The sequence below is a fragment of the Jaculus jaculus genome, chromosome 1, assembly GCF_020740685.1.
Source record: "Jaculus jaculus isolate mJacJac1 chromosome 1, mJacJac1.mat.Y.cur, whole genome shotgun sequence".
NCBI lineage: Eukaryota > Metazoa > Chordata > Mammalia > Rodentia > Dipodidae > Jaculus > Jaculus jaculus.
Window position 1 is genome coordinate 332463543 of NC_059102.1, and position 21748 is coordinate 332485290.

A 21748-nucleotide genomic window follows, 5' to 3' on the forward strand; every position below is an offset into this window, starting at 1 on the left:
AGGAGTAGAGGAAAGCTCTGGGGAAATGTGGCAACTGAAGGGAGAGCAGGAGCTGAGTGGACTCCAGAAGGAACAGAACCTAAAAGGCAGAAAATCATCACAGGGAGGCATGCCAGGGAAGAGCAAGACACTAAGTGGCTGGGTGGGAGGAAGTTGGTAGGAGAGGGGCTACAGGCATGTTCAGAAGAGACGGATGCGGAGAGGTTGTCAGGGTCCAGGCAAGGAAGAACACAGACAGAATCTACACGTGAAGCGAAAGGTTTGAGCATCATCCTGAAATCCATAAAAAAATTAATGGTGATGATGTAATGTTGTGTGAGCAGAAGGTGATACACTGCCTGGGTTTCATTTTAAAAGAAGAACAGAGCTGGGCATGGTGGTACATGCTTTTAATCCCAGCAGTTGGAAAGCAGACATAGGAGGATCACCATAAATTCAAGGCCACCCTGAGACTACATAGTGAATTCCAGATCAGTCTGGGCTAGGGTGAGACCCTACCTTGAAAAATAAAAAAAATTTTAAAAAAAGAATATACTGAATGTGAATAGTGAAGAACAACAACAATTTAAAATAATGGTTGAGCCAGGCCTGGTGGCGCACACCTTTAATTCCAGCACTAGAGAGGCAGAGGTAGGAGTTCAAGGCCACTCTGAGATTACAGAGTGAATTCCAGGTCATCCTGGGCTAGAGTGAGATCCTGACTTGAAAAAAAAGGTTGACAAACATCAGGATCCAGGCAAAGGTCATGCATCCTGTGTCCTTGGCCAGGTGGCAAGGAGAGAAAGGAGACTTGAGAACAATGGCAGAATCAAGACAATCTTGGAATTTCTGGGCTGGGTGATAGGGTGACAGCCATTCGGTGGTAGGCAGAGATGAGAAGCGGCGCAAGTGGAAGATGGCTTGCACGGTGCAGCCATCGGGCATCGCCCCTGGAGAATGCGTATTTCCTATACTGGCCAAGGGGTCAACTTGGAAGTGAGAGCTCAACAAGGCCGTAGCTCAGACAGTCTCTGACACCCCCTCTCCACACCCCACCCTGCCCCAGCAGGCTTAGTCCCTCCCTCCACCGACCCCCACGTGCTGTAGACATCCGTGATCTGCTGGATAGTGTCTGTCCACCCTGTGAACAATCTCGGATAATGAGAAGTCCTCTCCCTAACATTTCCTCACAACCTAGCCTCAGGCCAGACTCAGAAACTGAATAAACATAGGTGAAAAACGAACACTTCTTTCCCTGTGTTGTCCTCCTTGTGCCCAGACTTCCAACAGACAGACGTCCTGAGCACAAGCAGCCTCTGTGAAGCCCTGGGAGGTGCCTCTGAGCCTCCCTCCTTCCATTTCAGGGGTATCTGCATCTACAACTCAAAAATTTGTGCCCTGGAAATGTAACACTGAACTGTTCTCCAATTAAGAACTCCCAGCTAGGGTTCCTCTAGGTCTTCATAAAATGCCATCAGGGCTTCCAGTTAAGATGGCAGCATAGGGACCATGTCAAAGCAGCCTAGGGGAGAAAAAGCCAAAAAATATTAAAAACCCCGGCAAAATATAGTTTTCTACTAAAAAGTGAGGTGTATAAGAAAATGCAGCAGCCGGGCGTGGTGGTACATGCCTTTAATCCCAGCACTCGGAGGCAGAGGTAGGAGGATGGCTGTGAGTTTGAGGCTACCCTGAGACTCCATAGTGAATTCCTGAGCTAGAGTGAGACCCTACCTTGAAAAAAAAAAAAAAAGAAAGAAAAAAGAAACTGCAACAGAGAAGTAGGAGAGATCCAGAGCATCCAGAGCCCACACAGGCACGCAGAAGCAGCTCCAACAGCTGTGGCACCAGGTCTGTTTGCCTCCAGCCATTAGCTTCCTCTTGAGCCACAGGAAAACCCAGGTGAGGAGACTCTCCACTCACACCAGAGCCCCTCAAGAATCAAACTCAAGAGACGTGAAGGGAAGATGGCAGGGAAGAACAGAGGAGCAGCTCATGAGGAAGACAATTGCAATGACCAGCTGGCAAACATCAGCCACCATTCACAGCCTCCCGTCCCCCACTGCCAGCATAAGAGCCAGCAAGCACCAGAGACCTGGGGAAGGGAGCACTGAACAGGAGAGCAGAGTAGTGATTCAGGAACCCAGCCAAGCTACCTGAACCCACAGCACACCGAAGAGGGAACCAAGCAGGATCTCAGCATAATTGAGACTAAAATCATCCCAAAAGGTAACTGGTTTTACACTAGGGAAGGGTTTCACATGGTCAAAAGCCGACTTAGAACCCTCAACAGACCAGAAATCTTAGCCTCCTAGTTGACAGGATTAAGGGTGTGGGGCAACACACACCCTAAGGGACAGTGACTTTCTTTGAGGATCTGGTAGTCAGAATACCTTCTTTTGCATAAATATGCTGTGCTGTTTTTCATTGAATGTGTACATTGTTTATTTAAATTTTAGAATCTGCCTGTATTTTGTTCCCCTCAGCCTACTTAAATACACTCACAGCAGGCAAACCCAACATCCAGAGTCACGTTTATAGTTACTCTGAGAGTATTGAAAGCCACGCCTAGCATCCTAAGCTCCTACCCTGAATATATATAACATCAGATTGATTGATACAGCTAATAATACTGCAGCTAATTAGAAAATCCAATCATTAAATTAATCCAAGATGCAAAAATATGTATATTATAACGCAATATACACAAAAAAATCAAGACAACATAAATCCACTGAAAAGTATTAATGCATCAGAAATGACCTCCAATGAGAATGATTTAGAGGAAATACCTGAGAAAGATTTCAAAAGAATGATTATAAATATGTTCAAGGAAATCAGGGAGGAATTCAACGGAATGAAAGAAGACACAGAACACCAATTTAATGAAATGAGGAAGTCAATACAAGACATAAATAAGGAAATGGAAATAATAAGGAAAACCAGTCAGAATTACTAGCAGTGAAGATCAGTTAATGAAATTAAAAAAAAAAAAAAAAAACTCTGTAGAAAATCTCACCAGTAGGATGAATGAAGGAGAGGACAGAACATCTAAACTAGAAGACCAGGTAGCAGATCTAACACAGTCCAACAAAGAGAAAGACAAACTAATAGGAAAGTATGAATGGGAATTAAGATATTTGGGATACTATGAAAAGATCAAACATAAGAATTCAGGGTATAGTAGAAGGAGAATTTCACTCCAAAGGCATAGCAGGCGTTTTCAACAAAATTGTAGAAGAAAACTTCCCCCAAATTGGGTAAGAGATGCCAATGCAGATACAAGAAGCATTTAAGACACCAAACAGACAAAACCTGGAAAGAAACTCTTCTCAACATATTATAATTAAACTACCAAACATACAAACCAATATATATATATATATATATATATATATATATATATATATATATATATGTTGAAAGCAGTTAGACAGAAAAATCAAGTCACATACAAAGGCAAGCCCATCAGGATCACAACAGATTACTCAACACAAAATTTCAAAACCAGAAGGGCTTGGAAAGATGTATTCCAAGTTCTGAAAGATTACTGTCAACCAAGGTTACTTTCTTCTGTAAAGCTATCTATTCAGATAGATGGAGAAATAAGGACATTCCACAACAAAACAGGCTAAAGGAATATTTGAAGGCACAACCAGCTCGATAGAAAATACTTGAAAGGATCCTCCATACTGAAGAGAAAGAAAAACATACATATAAGGAACCTGGAAAAAAAAAAAAACTCAAATACTAGTTAATACAAGAAAGCAAAGGTAAAACAGGAAGAACTACAAAACAAGAAAAATGGCTAAACTAAATAGATACCTTTCAATAATATCTCTTAATATCAATGGCCTCAGTACCCCAACCAAGACATAGGTTTGCAGATTGGGTTAAACAGCAGGATCTTTCAATTTGTTGCCTCCAATAAACTCACCTTTCTACAAAGGATGGACACTATCTAAGGATGAAAGGTTGGAAAACAGTGTTTCAAGCAAATGGGCCTAGAAAACAAGCAGGGATTGCTGTCCTAATATCTGACAGGGTGACTTCAGTCCAACATTAGTTAGGAAAGATAACAGAGGGACATTACGATCCTAAACATACATTCAATGAACACAGGGGCTCCCAACTTCATCAAACAAATGCTATTAGAACTAAGGTCACAGATAAAACCAAACACACTTGTAGTGGGTGACTTCAACCCTCCACTCTCATTAATTGACATGTCATCCCAGCAAAAAATAAACAGAAATGCATGTGGATTAAATGAGATTATAGAACAAATGGACCTAACAGATATCTACAGGACATTTCATCTAAATGTTTCAGAAGACACATTCTTTTCAGCAGCACATGGAACATTCTCTAAAGTAGACCATGTATTAGGACACAAAACAAATCTTAACAAATACAGGAAAATTGACACAATTCTCTGCACTCTATCTGATTGCAATGGGATCAAACTACAAATCAATAACAAGAAAAGGTATAGAGCATACACAAAATCATGAAAACTAAACAATACACTACTAAATGATGAATGGGTCAATGAAGAAATCAAGAAAGAGCCGGGCATGGTGGTGCACGCCTTTAATCCCAGCACTCTGGAGGCAGAGGTAGGAGGATTGCCATGAGTTCAAGGCCACCCTGAGATGACAGAGTTAATTCCAGGTCAGCCTGGACCAGAGTGAGTTCCTACCTCAAAAAACCAAAAAAAAAAAAAAAAAAAGAAATCAAAAAATTCATAGAGTCAAATGATAATGAGAACACAACACACCAAAACCTTTGGGACAGAATGAAGGCAGTCCTAAGATGGAAATTTATAGCTTTAAGTGCCTATATTAAGTAATTAGAAAGGTCACAAGTAAACAACTTAACACTTCACTTAAAGCCTTGGAAAAAGAAGAACAAGACAAATTGAAAATTAGTACATGGGAAGAAACAATAAAGGGCAGAAATTAATGAAATAGAAACAAAAATAAAAGAAAAATGATCCAAATAATCAGTGAAACAAAAAGTTGGTTCTTTTAAATGATAAAAAAGATTGATAAACCTTCAGCAAATCTGACTAAAAGAGAGAAGAGACACAAATTAATAAAATTTGAGATGAAAAAGACACTATCACAACAGATACCAGGGAAATTCAAAAAGTCACAGGGACTTACAATAATAACATATACTCCACTAAGTTTGAAAATCTGAAAGAAATGGATGATTTCCTTGATTTATATAACCTACCTAAAGTAAATCAAGAAGAGATTAACCACTTAAATAGACCTATAACAAGTATAGAGATCCAAATAGTTATCAAAAATCTCCCAACTGAAATAAGTCCAGTCCAAGATAGATTCACCAATGAATTATACCAGACTTTTGTGGAAGAACTAACACCAATGCTTCTTAAACTTTTCATAAATTAGAAAAAAGAAGGAGTCCTACCAAACTTCTTCTATGAAGCCAGCATCATTCTGATACCAAAACCAGGCAAAGATAGAACAAAAAGAGAAAATTACAGACCAATCTCCCTCATGAACATAGATGCAAAAATTCTCAACCAAATATTAGCAAACAGAATACAAGAATATATCCGAAAAATCATTCATTCCAACAAGCAGGCTTTATCCCAGAGATGCAGGGATGGTTCGACATATGCAAATTGATAAATAAAGGGACTGAAGGACAAAAATCACATGATCATCTCATTAGGTGCAGAAAAAGCATCCAACAAAATCCAACATCCCTTCATGATAAAAGTCCTACAGAGACTGAGGATAGAAGGTGTTGTGCCAAGACCCCTGACCAGGTGCCAAGTCCCTCAGTCACCCAGGAGTCACCCAGAGAACCACCACAGAAGCTGAGACACTCAAATGCAAAGCAACAGGTTTCTTTATTGCAATCCTAGCCTGGGCTCCGTCCCCACAGTCTGGCACAGCGGTAGTGAGGGAGAGAGCCCCTTTCTTTTGGGGGAAGGGGTTCATATAGGAATTCGAACAAAGAAGTAGGGGATAGATACATGATTGGTTGATTTAAACAGTTCTGATGGGCTTGGGATTTCAGTGGGCAAAGTTGGGCGCAGGAGGTAGGGGTACTCTAGGCAAATGAAGTCATCTCCATTGTCTTTGAAGTGGAGATTCCTCAGATTCTTATCTAACCAGGTTGTCGGAGGGCCCCCCACAGTGGAGTGTTTCTGCAATGTCCTTGAAGTGGAGATTCCTCAGAAACTTTAGGGGGAAAGGCAGCAATTAAGCAAGCAAAGTTTACAGAAGAAAAAAGGTCAGCACATTGGCCAGCTAATTCTCTATCTAAGTCAGGCCTGGGCCTTTTTTTTTTAAATGGTTATGTTTGGTCTCACAAAGGAACATATCTCAACATAATAAAGGCTTTTTATGACAAGCCTACAGCCAACATAACACTAAATGGAGAAAAACTTGAAGCTTTTTCACTAAAATAAGGAACAAGACAAGGATGTCCACTGTCCCCACTTTTATTTAAGATAGTACTGGAAGTCCTAGACATAGCAACAAGAGAAGAGACACACATAAAAGGGATACAAATTGGAAAGGAAAAGATGAAGTTATCATTATTTGCAGATGAGATGATTCTATACATAAAGGACCCTAAAGACTCTACCAGCAAACTGTTAGAGCTGATAAACACCTATAGCCATGTAACAGGATACAAAATAAACACACAGAAATCAGTAGCCTTCCTATATGCCAACAACAAACACAAAGAGGATGAAATCAGAGAATCACTCCCATTCACAATTGCATCAAAAAAATATAAAGTAGCCAGGCACGGTGGCACACACCTTTAATCTCAGCACTTTGGAAGCAGAGGTAAGAGAATCATGGTGAGTTTCAGGCCACCCTGAGGCTATAGAGTGAATCCCAGGTCAGCCTGGGCTAGAGCGAGGCCCCACCTCAAAAAAAAATAAAAATTAAAACTAAAATTAAAATTAAAATAAATGAAGCACCTTGGAATAAACCTAACCAAGGAAGTGAAGGATCTCTACAATCAAAAGTTTAAAACACTCAAGCACAAAATTCCAGAAGATATTAGGAAATGGAAAAACATCCCTTGTTCTTAGATCTGAAGAATCAATATTGTGAAAATGGCAAACTTACTAAAAGCAATCTGCACATTTAATGCATCCCCACCAAAATTCCAATGGCATCCTTCACAGAAATAGAAAAAACAATCCAAAAATACATTTGGAAGCACACACACACACACACACAAAAAAAAAAAAAAAACCCAGAATAGTTAAAACAATTTTGAGCAACAAAAATAAGGCTGCAGTATCATCATACCTGATTATAACCTATATTACAGAGCCATAGACCAAAAACAGCATAGTACTGGCACAAAAACAGATATGTAGATCAATGGAACAGAATAGAGGACAAAGAAGTAAGTCCGGGTATCTATAGCCACCTGATCTTTGACAAAAATGCCAAAAATATTCATTGAATAAAAGACAGCCTCCTCAGCAAATGGTGCTGGCAAAATTAGAAATGTATCTGTAAAAGGATGAAAATAGATCTTTATCTCTCCATGCACAAGAATTAAGTCCAAATGGAACAAAGACTTTGACATTAGACCTGAAACCCTGAAACTGCTTAAAGGAAAAAATGGGGGAAACCCTTCAACATATTGGCCTTGGCAAGGACTTTCTGAATATAACCCCAATTGCTCAGGCAATAAAACCACAGGTTAATTTCTGGGACCTCATGAAATTGCATGCCTTTTGTATGACAAAACACACTGTGAATAGAGCAAAGAGGCAACCTTCAGAACAGGAAAAAATCTTTGCCAGCTATACATCTGATAGAGGATTAATATATAGGATATACAAAGAACTCAAAAAATTAAATAATAAGAAATCAAACAACCCAATTAAAAAATGGGCTATGGTTGGGCGTGGTGGTACATGCCTTTAATCCCAGCACTCGGGAAGCAGAGGTAGGAGGATTGCCATGAGTTAGAGGCCACCCTGAGAATACAGAGAATTCCAGGTCAGCCTGGGCTACAGTGAGACCCTACCTTGAAAAACCAAAAAAAAAAAAAAAAGGAGGGGTGCTATGGAACTACAGAGAGAGTTCTCAAAAGAAGAAATACAGGTGGCATATAAACATCTAAAAACATGTTTGACATCCCTAGTCATCAGAGAAATGTAGATTAAAACTATGGTAAGATTCCACCTCACTCCTGTCAGATTGGCTACCATCATGAAAATAAATGATCATAACTGCTGGCGAGAATGCAGAAAAAGATGAACCTTTCTACACTGTTGGTGGGAATGCAATCTGGTCCAGCCATTGTGGAAATCAGTATAGACATTCCTGAGACAGCTGAAAATAGATCTACCATATGACCCAACTATAGCACTCCTAGGCATATATCCTAAGGACTCATCTCATTACCTTAGAGATACTTGCTCAACCATGTCTATTGCCATTCAATTCACAATATCTAGGCAATGGAAGCAGCCTAGATGTCCCTCAACTGTTGAGTGGAAATGAAGATGTGGTACATTTATACAATGGACTTCTACTCAGCAGTAAAGAAAAATGAAGTTATGAAATTTACAGAAAAATGGATAGATCTGGAAAGGATTATACTAAGTGAGGTAACCCAGGCCCAGAAAACCAAACATCACATGTTCTCTCTTGCATGTGGATCCTAGCTACAAATAACTGGACTTCTGTGTGAGTAGGAATAAAACTCAGTAGCATAGGCCAGTAAGATAGAAAAGAGATATAAAGGAAATAGAAAGGGAGGGGGGGGTACTTAATAGGACGTTATTGTATATATGTAAGTAGAAGAATAGATTAATGGGGGGGGTGAGAAGGCCTAAGTGAGTTCAGGGAAAAAGATAAAATAAGGAAAGGGGGCAGGAGGGCTAATCAAAATCTAAGATTATATAAATAAACCATATGGAAACCTACTTTTTTGGACAATGGAACACCCAGGAGCCATAGATTATTACTAGAAAATTTTCAGTGCCAGGGATGAGATATTTTCCAGTGAGTTTTTGGCCAGGGAGGTCCCTGATGCTCTCCAAACATTACAGGCCATTATCAAGGTCCTTGGTTTCCCACCAGGAATAGATGGTAAGACCCTATTGCTGAAGACTCCACATACTTGGGCTGCAAGATCACTGAGAAATCCTGCTGGAATTGAGCTGAAAACTTTCTCTATGTAGACCAACTGACAGAAAGCTGGAAAAAGCCATGCTATATGCAATTCAATGGGAGAGAGAGAAATCACCAGTGAAGATACCCAACAGTGGACACTGCAAATTTTATATTTGGCCAGCCAAGCCAAATGAACCAATGGGTGAAATAGTGGCACATCTGTTATGTAGGAAACCAACCACCCTCTAATTTGACCACAGACCTGCTCCATGGGAGGGAATATATCTCTGATACTGAAAATCTACAACAAGGGTAGTCATGAGCCCTAGGGGTTTAATGTCTGCTGCTGTCTGGCTAAATGTGTATATTATGCTCCCCAAACTTCCCAGTAAGCACTTCTCTTAATGTTCATACCCATATATTAATGTTATTCTCACTTTTTAAATTTTTTTTAAAATTTTTATTTATTTATTTGAGAGCAACAGACACAGAGAGAAAGACAGATGGAGGGAGAGGGAGAGAGAATGGGCACGCCAGGGCTTCCAGCCTCTGCAAACGAACTCCAGGTGCGTGCGCCCCCTTGTGCATCTGGCTAACGTGGGACCTGGGGAACCAAGCCTCGAACCGGGGTCCTTAGGCTTCACAGGCAAGCACTTAACTGCTAAGCCATCTTTCCAGCCCACTTTTTAAATTTTTTTGTTTATTTTTATTTATTTGACAGTGACAGACAGAGAGAGGAAGAGGCAGATAGAGAGACAGAGAGAGAATGGGCGCGCCAGGGCCTCCAGCCACTGCAAAGGAACTCCAGATGCATGCGCCCCCTTGTGCCTCTGGCTAACGTGGGTCCTGGAGAACCGAGCCTCGAACCACAGTCCTTAGGCTTCACAGGCAAGTGCTTAACCGCTAAGCCATCTCTCCAGCCCCTATTCTCACTTTTGGTGGAGAATCTTCTCTTTTCAGATGGCAGTGATCTTGGGATGACTCAGAAGGCATCATGGTGCTGGAAAGAAGTGACAGGAGTGCTCAGCACTGGAATATCTCTATTACACCTTCCAAGGCTCAGGGTCCATTGCAGAAGAGGTGGCAGAAAAAATGTAAGAGTCAAAGAAAGGGTAGGACTCCTTACAACGTGCTCCTCCAGACATAAAATGGACTGGATATCCATGACCTCACAGTGCCTGACACTACCTACACAAGACCATAATAAAAGGAGGAAAAAGATCCTGACATCAAAATAAAAAGGAGACTGATTGAAAGGGAAGAGGATATGATGGATAGTGGAGTTTCAAAGGGGAAAGTCGGGGGAGGGAGCAAATTACCATGGGATATTGTTTACAATTATGGAAGTTGTCAATAAAAAATATTTTTTAAAAAGCCATCAGCAGGCGAGGCACGGGGCTGCGGGACGGTGCAGGGGACAGCACTGAAGCATCACGTGTCCAGAGAAGGAGAGCAGGCAGGAAGGGAGGAGGAGGAGGGAGGGGGCAGCGCAGCCCAGAGCACACCGAGCGCTGGTGATCCCGCGGGGTTTCCAAGGCCGGCCTTTCCCCTTCTGGAAGCAAGGCTGTTGTCCCCGGCTGGCTCCACAGTGGCTGCTGGGTTTTAGCCTAGAGGAACCAGCCACTGGGCACAATACCCCTAAATTCCTAAATTAGAGGTGAGCTAGAACCACAGCTACTCTGAGAGGTCTAGGGACGGCAGGGGGAGACCGACACCACTCTCTCTTTCTGCTTCCTCACCCAGGCCCAGAGTAGCAGCAGGCACCCATGGGTTACAGCGCGGTCCTCCTCTCCCTGCCAGCCTTTTCCCTGTCACTGCTTAAACTTGCAAAAATCTACCATGGCTGCTCTAAGTGGCCTCCGCTAACGCATCACTTCTCCATCATCCCCTGAGCAGAGCGGTGAAAGGTGACAGCATTGTAGGGGAGAGGCTGTGACTTATGTCTATTACTCCGTCTTTCCAAGGAGAGGCTCATGTTCATGACATCCTCAAATCATCGAAACGTTTAGATCTTAAAAGCATTCTCCATTTTTTGCATTCCTTTTGTTATCCACACTGGGCTCAGATTTAACTCTAAATGTAGATTTAAGCACAATAATAAATTTGCTCCTTTACCAACAGAGTCCTTGGTAGAGTAGAAGAGCAAACAAGGCCATGCCTCATCCTTTAGTGAGCAATGCAGAGGAGCCCACACGCTACTTCTCTGTGCCCTGTCCCAGCATCTGGACTCAGAAGAGAGGAGACAGAGGCGCCCCTATTACCACCTGCTCCTGATAAACAGACACCATAGATAAGGGTCCAGGGAAAGCTCTAAAGGATAGCCCAGAATCCCCACCTGTTAGCAAACAACCCCACTTGTCCTTCAGTCCCAGAGCCATGACATGGGGGAGCACTATTCGTCACGGGGATCAGTCAGAAGGGGAAAACGGACTGACAGTGAGGAAGTCAGGTACTTAGCAGCTCAGGAAAGGATGGCGAGAACTGACAGAGCTGTAAATAAAGAGGAGCCCAGGAAGCATCCCAGGGCCAGCTCCTGAGACTCCAGCAGAAAGAGGAGTGACTCCCCGTCACATGCTACAACAGTCAGCCCTCGGTTATCCTGTGCACCTACCCCTTTTGGGTTGTTTGTGGGAAAATGTTAAACAGTTTTAACAGACTGGCTTCTTGAGTCCCCATAAGGATGTGCACCCCCAACACCCAAAACTAACCACATGACCAGAGCGTCCAAAATAACTTAAACATGATTTAAACATAACTCACTTAAAAGAATAACAGAGTGTTGGGAAAGCATTCCACGAGGCTACCTGAGTTTTCTAGGGCTTTAGACTGTCCACCCTTTCATCCAGCTCCAAAGTGAATTCTAAACATGCCTGGGTCAGCTAGACTGAAGACTGCTGACGGAGGTGCTAAACTGCAAACCCAGCTGTGCTGGCTAGAAATGAACCATGTCCATGGGCAATGTCAAACCAGAATTCTTAGACATATGGCAGCACTTTCCCTTCTGGGTTCGATCCTTGCAGCCAGAAGTTTGTAGACTTACAACTAACAAGGCCTGGGGAATTATTGAGCATCTCCATCATTAGTAGGCTAATATAAAATCCAACTTAGCCTCGAGCAAACCACCAAACCACAGTGGACCAAGGTCTCTGGAACATGGCAACTGGAAGGCTCTGAATGTGTCCCCACGGCATCTGACATGGACAGGCTTATCAAGCTGTGTCTTTGGTTTGACGTGATCTTAAGCCACCATCAAGATTCTCATATTGAGGGCTAATGTGTGTGTGTAAGAGTGTGTATATGACAAATGTGTGCTATAAATCTTTTACAAGTGAGCCAGATTGTACTCATGTGATTTCATTGACAGAAAGAGTGGAAAGAAGGCATCTGGCCAAATAACGAATGGGATAAGTGGGAGCATGTGTGCAACTGTGTGCAGGCCTGACTACTGTCACAGTCAGCTTCACATTGCTGGGATGAACCTCCAGACCAGGCACGGTTTATGGAAGGCACAGGATTTATTTGAAGCTTACAAATCCAGGGGCAGTTCCACATGGCGGGAGAGGCTGACCCCTCTCGCAGGTCCACGCAGAGAGAAAAATCACGACCAGCGCCACAAGCAGGTGCACTCCAGGAACCCCAGGCAAAGCTCACGCGCTCTGCATTCCTTGGGCTGTACAGATGCACCCCAGGGCCACCTCCTCCAGCCAGGCTGCTGGAGATCTAGAGCTTTAAAAAAAACCTCCTGAATCTACTGGGGAACATCCATTCAAACTACCATGACTATGTACAGGAAAGTTCTTGCCAGCAGTGGAAGGCGTGATAGAGGCAGGTTGGATGAAGGGAAGCATGGTACTCCCCTGCATCACTCTCACTCAGCACCTCCCTCAGCCTTAGCGATCCATGCAGACACTTCAGAGACACGTATGGAGCAATTGCAGTACAGGATATGCCTTGCCTACTAAATCATATCTGAACAGCCTTAAGTCCCAGCAGCAGGGACGGAGGAGATAGCTCCACCCTACACAAGCAAGAGGGCCTGAGCCGGGTCCCCAGCACCCTACATAATAATTGGGTGTATGTAAGCCCAGCACTGCGTGGGGGGTGATGAGAGCAGAAGGGTGCCTGAGGTTTGCTACTGAGCTACATGGGCCAAATTAGTGAGGCCTAGGTTCAGAGGTCCTGCCTCAAAACAGAAGGCAGAAAGTAATTGAGGAAGACACCCAATGTGACCTCTGACCTCCACACATCTATATACACATGCACGAATGCCCACACATACAAACACACATACATGTATAAAAAATTCTCAGCTGTGGGCTGGAGAGATGGCTTAGTGGTTAAGCACTGGTCTATGAAGCCTAAGGACCCTGGTTCAAGGCTCGATTCCCCAGGTCCCACGTTAGCCAGATGCACAAGGGGGTGCACGCGTCTGGAGTTCGTTTGCAGAGGCTGGAAGCCCTGGCGCGCCCATTCTCTGTCTGTCTCTATCTGCCTCTTTCTCTGTCTGTTGCTCTTAAATAAATAAATAAACAAAAAAATTTAAAAAAAATAAAAATAAAATAAAAATTCCCAGCTGTGATTAAAAGAAGATCCTCTTCTTGTTGTACTGATAGATCCTGGATCTCCCCAGGGTTCTCCCAGGACCCAGGAGACACTGCGGAGGATGCCATGACATGAGCACCACCCGCCCAGCTAGCCTGAAAACCAGTTCCAGGCACATGAGGACAGACAGTGGCCACTCAAACCTCATCAAAGCCAAGACCCAGAGGCTGCAGAGAACTCAACACTAAATCACATCTCCAACATGCCACCAAGGCTCAAGGAACATTGTGGAAGAAGGGGAGGAAAGACTTTAAGAGCCTCAGGCTGGGTGGAATTAGCCTGAGTCACAGAGACTGACTGAAGCCTTTAGGAGCCCACAATGAATATCAATAATCCCACAAAGGAAGACCCTCAGTAGAATGGGGGCATGGGAGAGGGGACATAAGAACACAAACATTTTATAAAAGGCCAGTTAAAAAAAAGACACTTGGAGCCGGGTGTGGTGGCACACGCCTTTAATCTCAACACTCGGGAGGCAGAGGAGCCCACAATGAATATCAATAATCCCACAAAGGAAGACCCTCAGTAGAATGGGGGCATGGGAGAGGGGACATAACACAAACATTTTATAAAAGGCCAGTTAAAAAAAAGACACTTGGAGCCGGGCGTGGTGGCACACGCCTTTAATCTCAACACTCGGGAGGCAGAGGTAGGAGGATCGCAGTTGAGTTCAAGGCCACCCTGAGACTACATAGTTAATTCCAGGTCAGCCTGGGCCAGAGTGAGACCCTACCTCGAAAATCAAAAAAAAAAAAAAAAAAAAAAGACACTTGGGCCGGGCATGGTGATGCACACCTTTAATCCCAGCATGCGGAGGCAGAGGTGGAAGGATTACTTTGAGTTCAAGACCACCCTGAGACTACAGAGTGAATCCCAGGTCAGTCTGGGCTAAAGTGAGACACTTCCTTGAAAAGCCCTACCCCCACAAAAAAAAGAAAAGACACTTGGCCTGAGAGCCAGGTCAGCTAGAGCTAGAGTGAAACCCTAGCTTGCAAACCAAAATAAATAAATAAATAAAATTAAATAAAAGACATTTGGACATAGATAAATCACAAACATACAAGGAGTACTTCAGGGAATAATCCACACAGAAGAGTCAATCAACCAATCCCAAGAGCCAAAGAGAAGAACAGCACAATAACCAAAGCTAGAGCAGGCTCAGAACAGCACAAAACCCAGGAAAGCACCAAACGCCATAAAACACCCCATCATGGCAGGGATTAAATCGAACCTCACATTATAACCTCAAAGATTAACAATCTTATTCACCCATCAACATCAAGAGACACAAGTAAATAGGGTGGATCATAAATATGGAACTTTCTATCTGCTGTCTTCAAGAAACCCACCTCACTACTAAAGACAAACACCTCCTCAGGGAAAAGGGTGGAAAATGATATTCCAAGCAAATAGAAATGAGAAAATATCAAATTTTGCTATATTAATATCTGATACAATAGACTTCAAACCAAAAGTAATCAAAATTGACAAAGAAGACCACTTTTTATTCATCAAGGGAGTGATCCAACAAGAGGCCATCACAATCATAAGTCTATGTACCAAACACAGGTATATCACAGTTTATAAAACAAAATCTACTTGACAACAAAAAGAAATAAACACCAACACCATCATAGTTGGAGACTTTAATACTCCACTGTCACCAATGGAAAGATCATCAAGAATTCCACCAGCTCCTAGAGACTGAACAACACAGTTTTAAACAATGAATGGGCTATGGAAGAAATAAAAAAAGAAATTGTAAAATTCCAGAATTGAATGATAATTAAAACACAACTTATCAAAACTTATGGGACACAATGAAGGCAGTCCTAGGGGTAAAATTCACAGTGTTAATTGCCTTCAAAACAAAGACAGAGAGATCCCAAATTAATAACCTAACCATACACCTAGAGGCATTGGAAAAACAAGAAGAATACAACCCTATGAGCTCCAGACAGAAAGAAATAATCCAGATCAGAGCAGAAATTAATGAATTGGAAGCTAAGAAAACAAGAAAATCAATGAAATGAAAAGCTGGCTCTTTGAATAAATAAACAAGATTGATAAACCCTTAGCCAATTTTATCAAATGTAAAAAAAAAAAAGAGAGAGAGAGAGAGAAGCCTCAAATTAACAAAATCAGAAATGAAAAGGGAAAGGTCACAACAGATATCAATGAAATTGGAAGAATCATCCAGACATACTTCCAAAACCTCTCCTCCACAAAATTGGATAACCTGGAAGAAACTGATGAATTCCTAGACACATATCACCTACCAAAACTAAACTCAGAGCAGATTAATCTCCTAAACAAGGTAATCAAAAACCTCCCCAAAAAGAAAAGTCCAGGACAGGATGGATTTTCAGTCAAATTCTATCAAACCTACACTGAAGAACTTAAACCAATTTTTCTCAAACTGTTTCACATAATCAGAAATCAAGTAATGCTCCCCAACTCTTTTTATGAAGCTAGCATCACCCTAAGGCCAAAACCAGACAGAGATACAACAAGAAAAGAAAACTATAGGCCTATATCCCTGATGAACTTAGATGCAAAGATTCTGAACAACATCCTTGCAAACAAAATTCAACAACACATCAAAAGCATTATCCACCTTGACCAAGCAGGATTCTTTCTACATATTGAGGAATAGTTCAACATATGGAAATAGAAAAAACAATCCAAAAATTCATTTGGAATCACAAAAAACCTCGAATATCTAAAATAATACTGAGCAACAAAAATGAGGCTGGTGGTATCACCATACCTGATTTTAACCTATACTTCAGAGCCATAGTAACAAAAACAGCATGGTACTGGCACAAAAACAGACATGTAGATCAGTGGTACAGAATAGAGGACCCAGATGTAAGCCCAAGTAGCTATAGCCACCTGATATTTGATAAAAAATGCCAAAAATACTCATTGGAGAAGAGACGGCCTCTTCAGCAAATGGTGTTGGGAAAACTGGATATATATCTGCAGAAAGATGAAAATAGATTCTTCTCTCTCGTCATGCACAAGAATTAAGTCCAAATTGATTAAAGACCTTAACATCAGACCTGAAACTGAAAGTGCTAGAGGAAAAAGTAGGGGAAACCCTTCAACATATTGGTCTTGGCAAAGACTTTCTGAATACAACCCCAATTGCTCAGGCAATAAAACCACAGATTAATCACTGGGATCTCATGAAATTACAAAGATTTTGCACTGCAAAGGACACAGTGAAAAAAGCAAAGAGGCAACCTACAGAATGTGAAAAAATCTTTGCCAGCTATATATCTGATAGAGGATTAATATCTAGGATATACAAAGAACTCAAAAAGTTAAATAATAAGGAATCAAACAAGCCAATCAAAAAATGGGCTATGGAGCTAAATAGAGAGTTCTCAAAGGAAGAAATACGAATGGCATATAAGCATCTAAAAAAATGTTGTACGTCACTAGCCATCAGGGAAATGCAGATTAAAACTACATTGAGATTCCATCTCACTCCTGTCAGATTGGCCACCATCATGAAAACAAATGATCATAAATGTTGGCGGGATGTGGAAAAAAAAGGAACCCTTCTACACTGCTGGTGGGAATGCAATCTGGTCCAGCCATTGTGGAAAACAGTGTGGAGGTTCCTAAAACAGCTAAAGATTGATCTACCATATGACCCAGCTATAGCACTCCTAGGCATATATCCAAAGGACTCATCTCATTTCCTTAGAAGTACGTGCTTAACCATGTTTATTGCTGCTCAATTTATAATAGCTGGGAAATGGAACCAGCCTAGGTGTCCCTCAACAGATGAGTGGATAATGAAGATGTGGCACATTTATACAATGGAGTTCTACTCAGCGGTAAAGAAAAATGAAGTTATAAAATTTGCAGAAAAGTTGATGGACCTGGTAAGTATTATACTAAGTGAGGTAACCCAGGCCCAGAAAGCCAAGTGCCACATGTTCTCTCTCATATGTGGATCCTAAGTACAGATGATTGGGCTTCTGCATGAGAATGAAAATACTTAGTAGCAGAGGCCAGTAAGGTAAAAAGGAGACATAAAGGGTAGAGAAAGGAAGGGAGGAGGATACTTAATAGGTTGATATTGTATATATGTAATTACAATGATTGTAATGGGGAGGTAATATGATGGAGAATGGAATTTCAAACAGGAAAGTGTGGGGGTGGGGATGGAGGGAATTACCATGGGATATATTTTATAATCATGGAAAATGTTAATAAAAATTAAAAAAAAAAAAAAGAGAAAGAGGCAGAGAGAGAGAATGAGAATGGGCACACTGGGGCTTCCAGCCACTGCAAATGAACTCCAGACGCGTGCACCCCCTCGTGCATCTGGCTAACGTGGGTCCTGGGTAATTGAGCCTCAAACCAAAGTCCTTAGGCTTCACAGGCAAGCGCTTAACCGCTAAGCCATCTCTCCAGACCTAATGCCATGTTTGACATGAAGTAACCACTCACAGGCTAAATTCAACCAACCACAGAGAAGTAAGGAAATGCGGGTTGTTTTGAAGAGGCTGAACACATCAGAGTACAGACCTTTGCACGAGTCATCCTCAATTGGCTGCTTGAACGCAGTTATGTCACTGAAAGTGCAGAGAAATAAAACCACTTTATCCTGCTCGTTCCGAATAGGGGCGATCTTCACAAAGAACCACACAGGTGTCCCTGGAAGGAAGATCAGAAGGTTGGTCAGTCATTTGCATTTTCATGGAAGGGGCTGTGGAAGCAAAGGCTTGGGAATGAATAGGTACAAATACTAATTTTGCTGTTGTTTTGTGAGGTAGGGTCTCACTCCAGCCCAAGCTGGAAATGTGCCACATAGTCTCAGGGTAACTTTGAACTCCTACCTCTGCCTCCCGAGTGCTGGGATTAAAGGCATGTGCCACCATGCCCGGCTGATTCATTTTTAAGTGGTCTTAGTCCTTCAAGCACTTACATATCACACCATTATTCTCTTTTCTTGCTGAAATGAAAACTTTCAGTGACTACTGCATTGGGATTTTTCTTCTGTTCAAAGAATTTTATAACAGAGCTCTCTGAACCTTTGTAAAACAGGAGAAAGGCTGCAAAACTTACCGGATCTCATGGAAGAGCTTAGGCACCTAAAGATTTACCTTAGAGACAGAGTCGACAGTAAAGAGTGTAGGTCAAGGTAGACATTGCCAACAGTCACCAACAGACCAACAAACTCTAAACTCTGTCCCCAGTGTCAAGTCCAGCATGTGAAGTCATCAACTTAGTTCAGAAGCTTGCTCATCTGTGGGCCAAACCCTAAGTCTCTCTCCAAGATGTCCCACACAATAGCAAACAATAATGCGCTTGAACAGGAAAGGCCCACCACATGATTCCCCCCACCCAAAGCTCCCAGAGACGGACGGCTCCACGCTGAACTGCGGTGACATTAGTGCCCCTGGAAGCTCAGTGAATGTCTCTCTGACAGTCCTGCCTCCCAGGCTCTTCCTCAGCCACCCCACACCCCAGAGAGTGGTGAGTCACGCTCCTCCGCCTGACTTCTTAGAGAAGGCTCCACTCTGCAAACATTTGCACAGTCTTTCTCTGGCTTCCAAAAATAATTAGGAAATATGTCCATAGAGGACATCACAGCAAGAAACACCAGTCTCTCTCAAAGCAAAATTACATGAGACACAAAGCCATGGTATTCTTTCTACCTGTTTCCTCAAACAGCATCTGGCATCGTAGGAACCTCACATCCACTTGCTGAATTTTTCATACTCGAGATAATATCTTACATAGTAGTTCATAACCACCGCCAAATTAATATCCAGAGACTATTTCGCCATGTATTAGAGAGTTTCCTGTGTTCTGGGAAATGAGCTCAGCTTTTCACATAAATGAATTTCTGTTATGAGGGAGATGAAGAAGATGCCCCTAGGGCTGGAGGGCAGATAGCCCACAGCAAAGTGCTTGCTGTACGGGGAACCTGAGTTCAACCTCCACAACACAGGCAACAATGCTGGGTGGGTGATGCGAGCCAGAACAGCAGAGCCGGGGAGGGTCCCTGGGGCTCACCCGCCGTCTAGTGGAGCCTGATCAGCGAGCTCCAGCCACTGAGAGAGCCTGTCTCAAGATGAGGTGAGCAGAGTTCCTAAGGAGCGACACCGGAGGGTAGCCTCTGGCTTCCACGTGCACGTGCATACATGTGCACATGCATTAAAGAAAACATACTCCAAAGCCGGGCGTGGTGGAGCACGCCTTTAATCCCAGCACTCGGGAGGCAGAGGTAGGAGGATCGCTGAGAGTTCGAGGCCACCCTGAGACTACATAGTGAATTCCAGGTCAGCCTGAGCCAGAGTGAGACCCTAACTCGAAAAACCAAAAAAAAAAAAAAAAAAAAACCATACTCCAGATGCCATAATCACATCAAACTCTGACAGACAGACATCTCCAGATCACGTTAGAATCAGCCAATCTATGCTGACAATGCACTAACTAGCTTACTGATCTGGATATACCATTTACGCATATGTGTATATAAAAATGACCCTAACATTTACAAACAAGCAAAACTCAGATCAAATGGGAATACATCCTACCTAAATCTTGAGTATCTAAATATATATCCAAGTTAATTTTAATCTTTCTATTCCATTTTGCGTATTTTTTCAGCTGCTAGCTTCTGAGAAAAACTAACAGATGATAACCTGACGCTAAGGAAAAAAAAAAGAAAAAAAACATGCTTTCAAAGAAAAAAATCCATTGGACAAAAGGAATCACACACAGCATTTCAAAAACAAAAACAAAATACATAAATATAAGACCACTGCCCTATCTGTTGTTTGTAGAAGGTCTCTGTCACTGTGCTCCCCAGAATCCAGGCCTTCAAACCCCCGAAAGAAAGCTTTGCGGCGGGAACCCACACCCGCCAAGCTGTCAGTCATTCCAGCTGGTAGCACAGCTCCTCCTCTCCTCCACAAGAAATGTGACACAGCTCTTCTTCAAATGACAGCCAGAAACACTCCCAATGTGTCAAGCTGTTGTTAAGCCGGGTAAGAGCAGCCTCACTCACGAGGCCTACGTGCAGCAGCCTCACTCACGACGTTCACTGATGTTCCCCCTTCACTCCTGCACGGCTGGAGTCCTACAGGCCGCCTGCAGAACCGCAGCTGGGCCTGGGGCCCGGGGACCTGTGCTGGATGCCACCGTCTCCTTTGTGTATTCCAGCCCCTGGATTGGATGACAGGAGCCCACGTCTCAGATGTGCTTTAAGATGCTTATTTATTAATTTACTTACTTATTTGCAAGAAGAGAGGAGAGAGAGAGAGATTGAGAGAGAGGTAGGAATGAGTTCACCAGGGCCCGTTGCCACTGCATGCAAACTGCAGGTGTCATGCATGTACTACGCTTGCCTCTGGCTTTTCCTGGGTACAGGGAGTCAAACCCAAGCCCTCAGGCTTTGCAAGCAAGTGCCTTTAACCACTGAGCCATCTCCCAGCCCCAAATCTTAGGCCTTGAAAGCTACTGAAACAGTCATACTAAGAGGCATTGTTTTCCTTTCCCCCACAGTTCAAGCCCATCTGGAACACCCCATTTCAACAGAGCTTTCTGGTTATGCTCCGTGCTTCTCACCACCAATCGCCCATCATGCTCTCTGGAGATGCACCTCACTGAGCACACAGCTCATTTCCCTCCTGTTCAAAATACAAATAAGTAAATAAACACATAAATAAATATCCTGGACCAAAAAAGCACTCATGTAGGTGCTGCTGAGCAGCGCACTTTGAGCTTCTCACCAGGACTGGTGGAAGGCAGGAACCTCATTTTCTCTGACCTGGTGTTTCCTTTGCAGGGACATCTTTCAAGAGAACACTCAGGGCCTTATCCATGGGCTGGCAACTTATCAGGAAGAACTGGACATGTGAAGTGCAGTTTCTTCTCTGCTCTGCTCTGCTCCCATTCCATAGCTGTTAGTGGGGAACTCAAAGGGCAACGTTGTTGATTAGTGGGAGGAGAGGCCTATGACTCCCCCATGCTACCTGTGACAAGTGGGTGAGACT

The 21748-nt window shown here is 42.8% G+C and overlaps 1 protein-coding gene across 2 annotated transcripts in view; it reads right to left on the reverse strand.

The window, feature by feature from the left end:
- Nucleotides 1-21748, reverse strand: part of Kcnh1 (potassium voltage-gated channel subfamily H member 1) — a 375946-nt gene that overhangs the window by 302791 nt on the left and 51407 nt on the right. For both annotated transcript variants that reach the window (XM_045141565.1, XM_045141564.1), the window contains exon 4: nucleotides 18270-18398. In XM_045141565.1, coding sequence (XP_044997500.1) covers nucleotides 18270-18398 — 129 coding nt within the window. The remainder of the gene's footprint in view (nucleotides 1-18269; nucleotides 18399-21748) is intronic.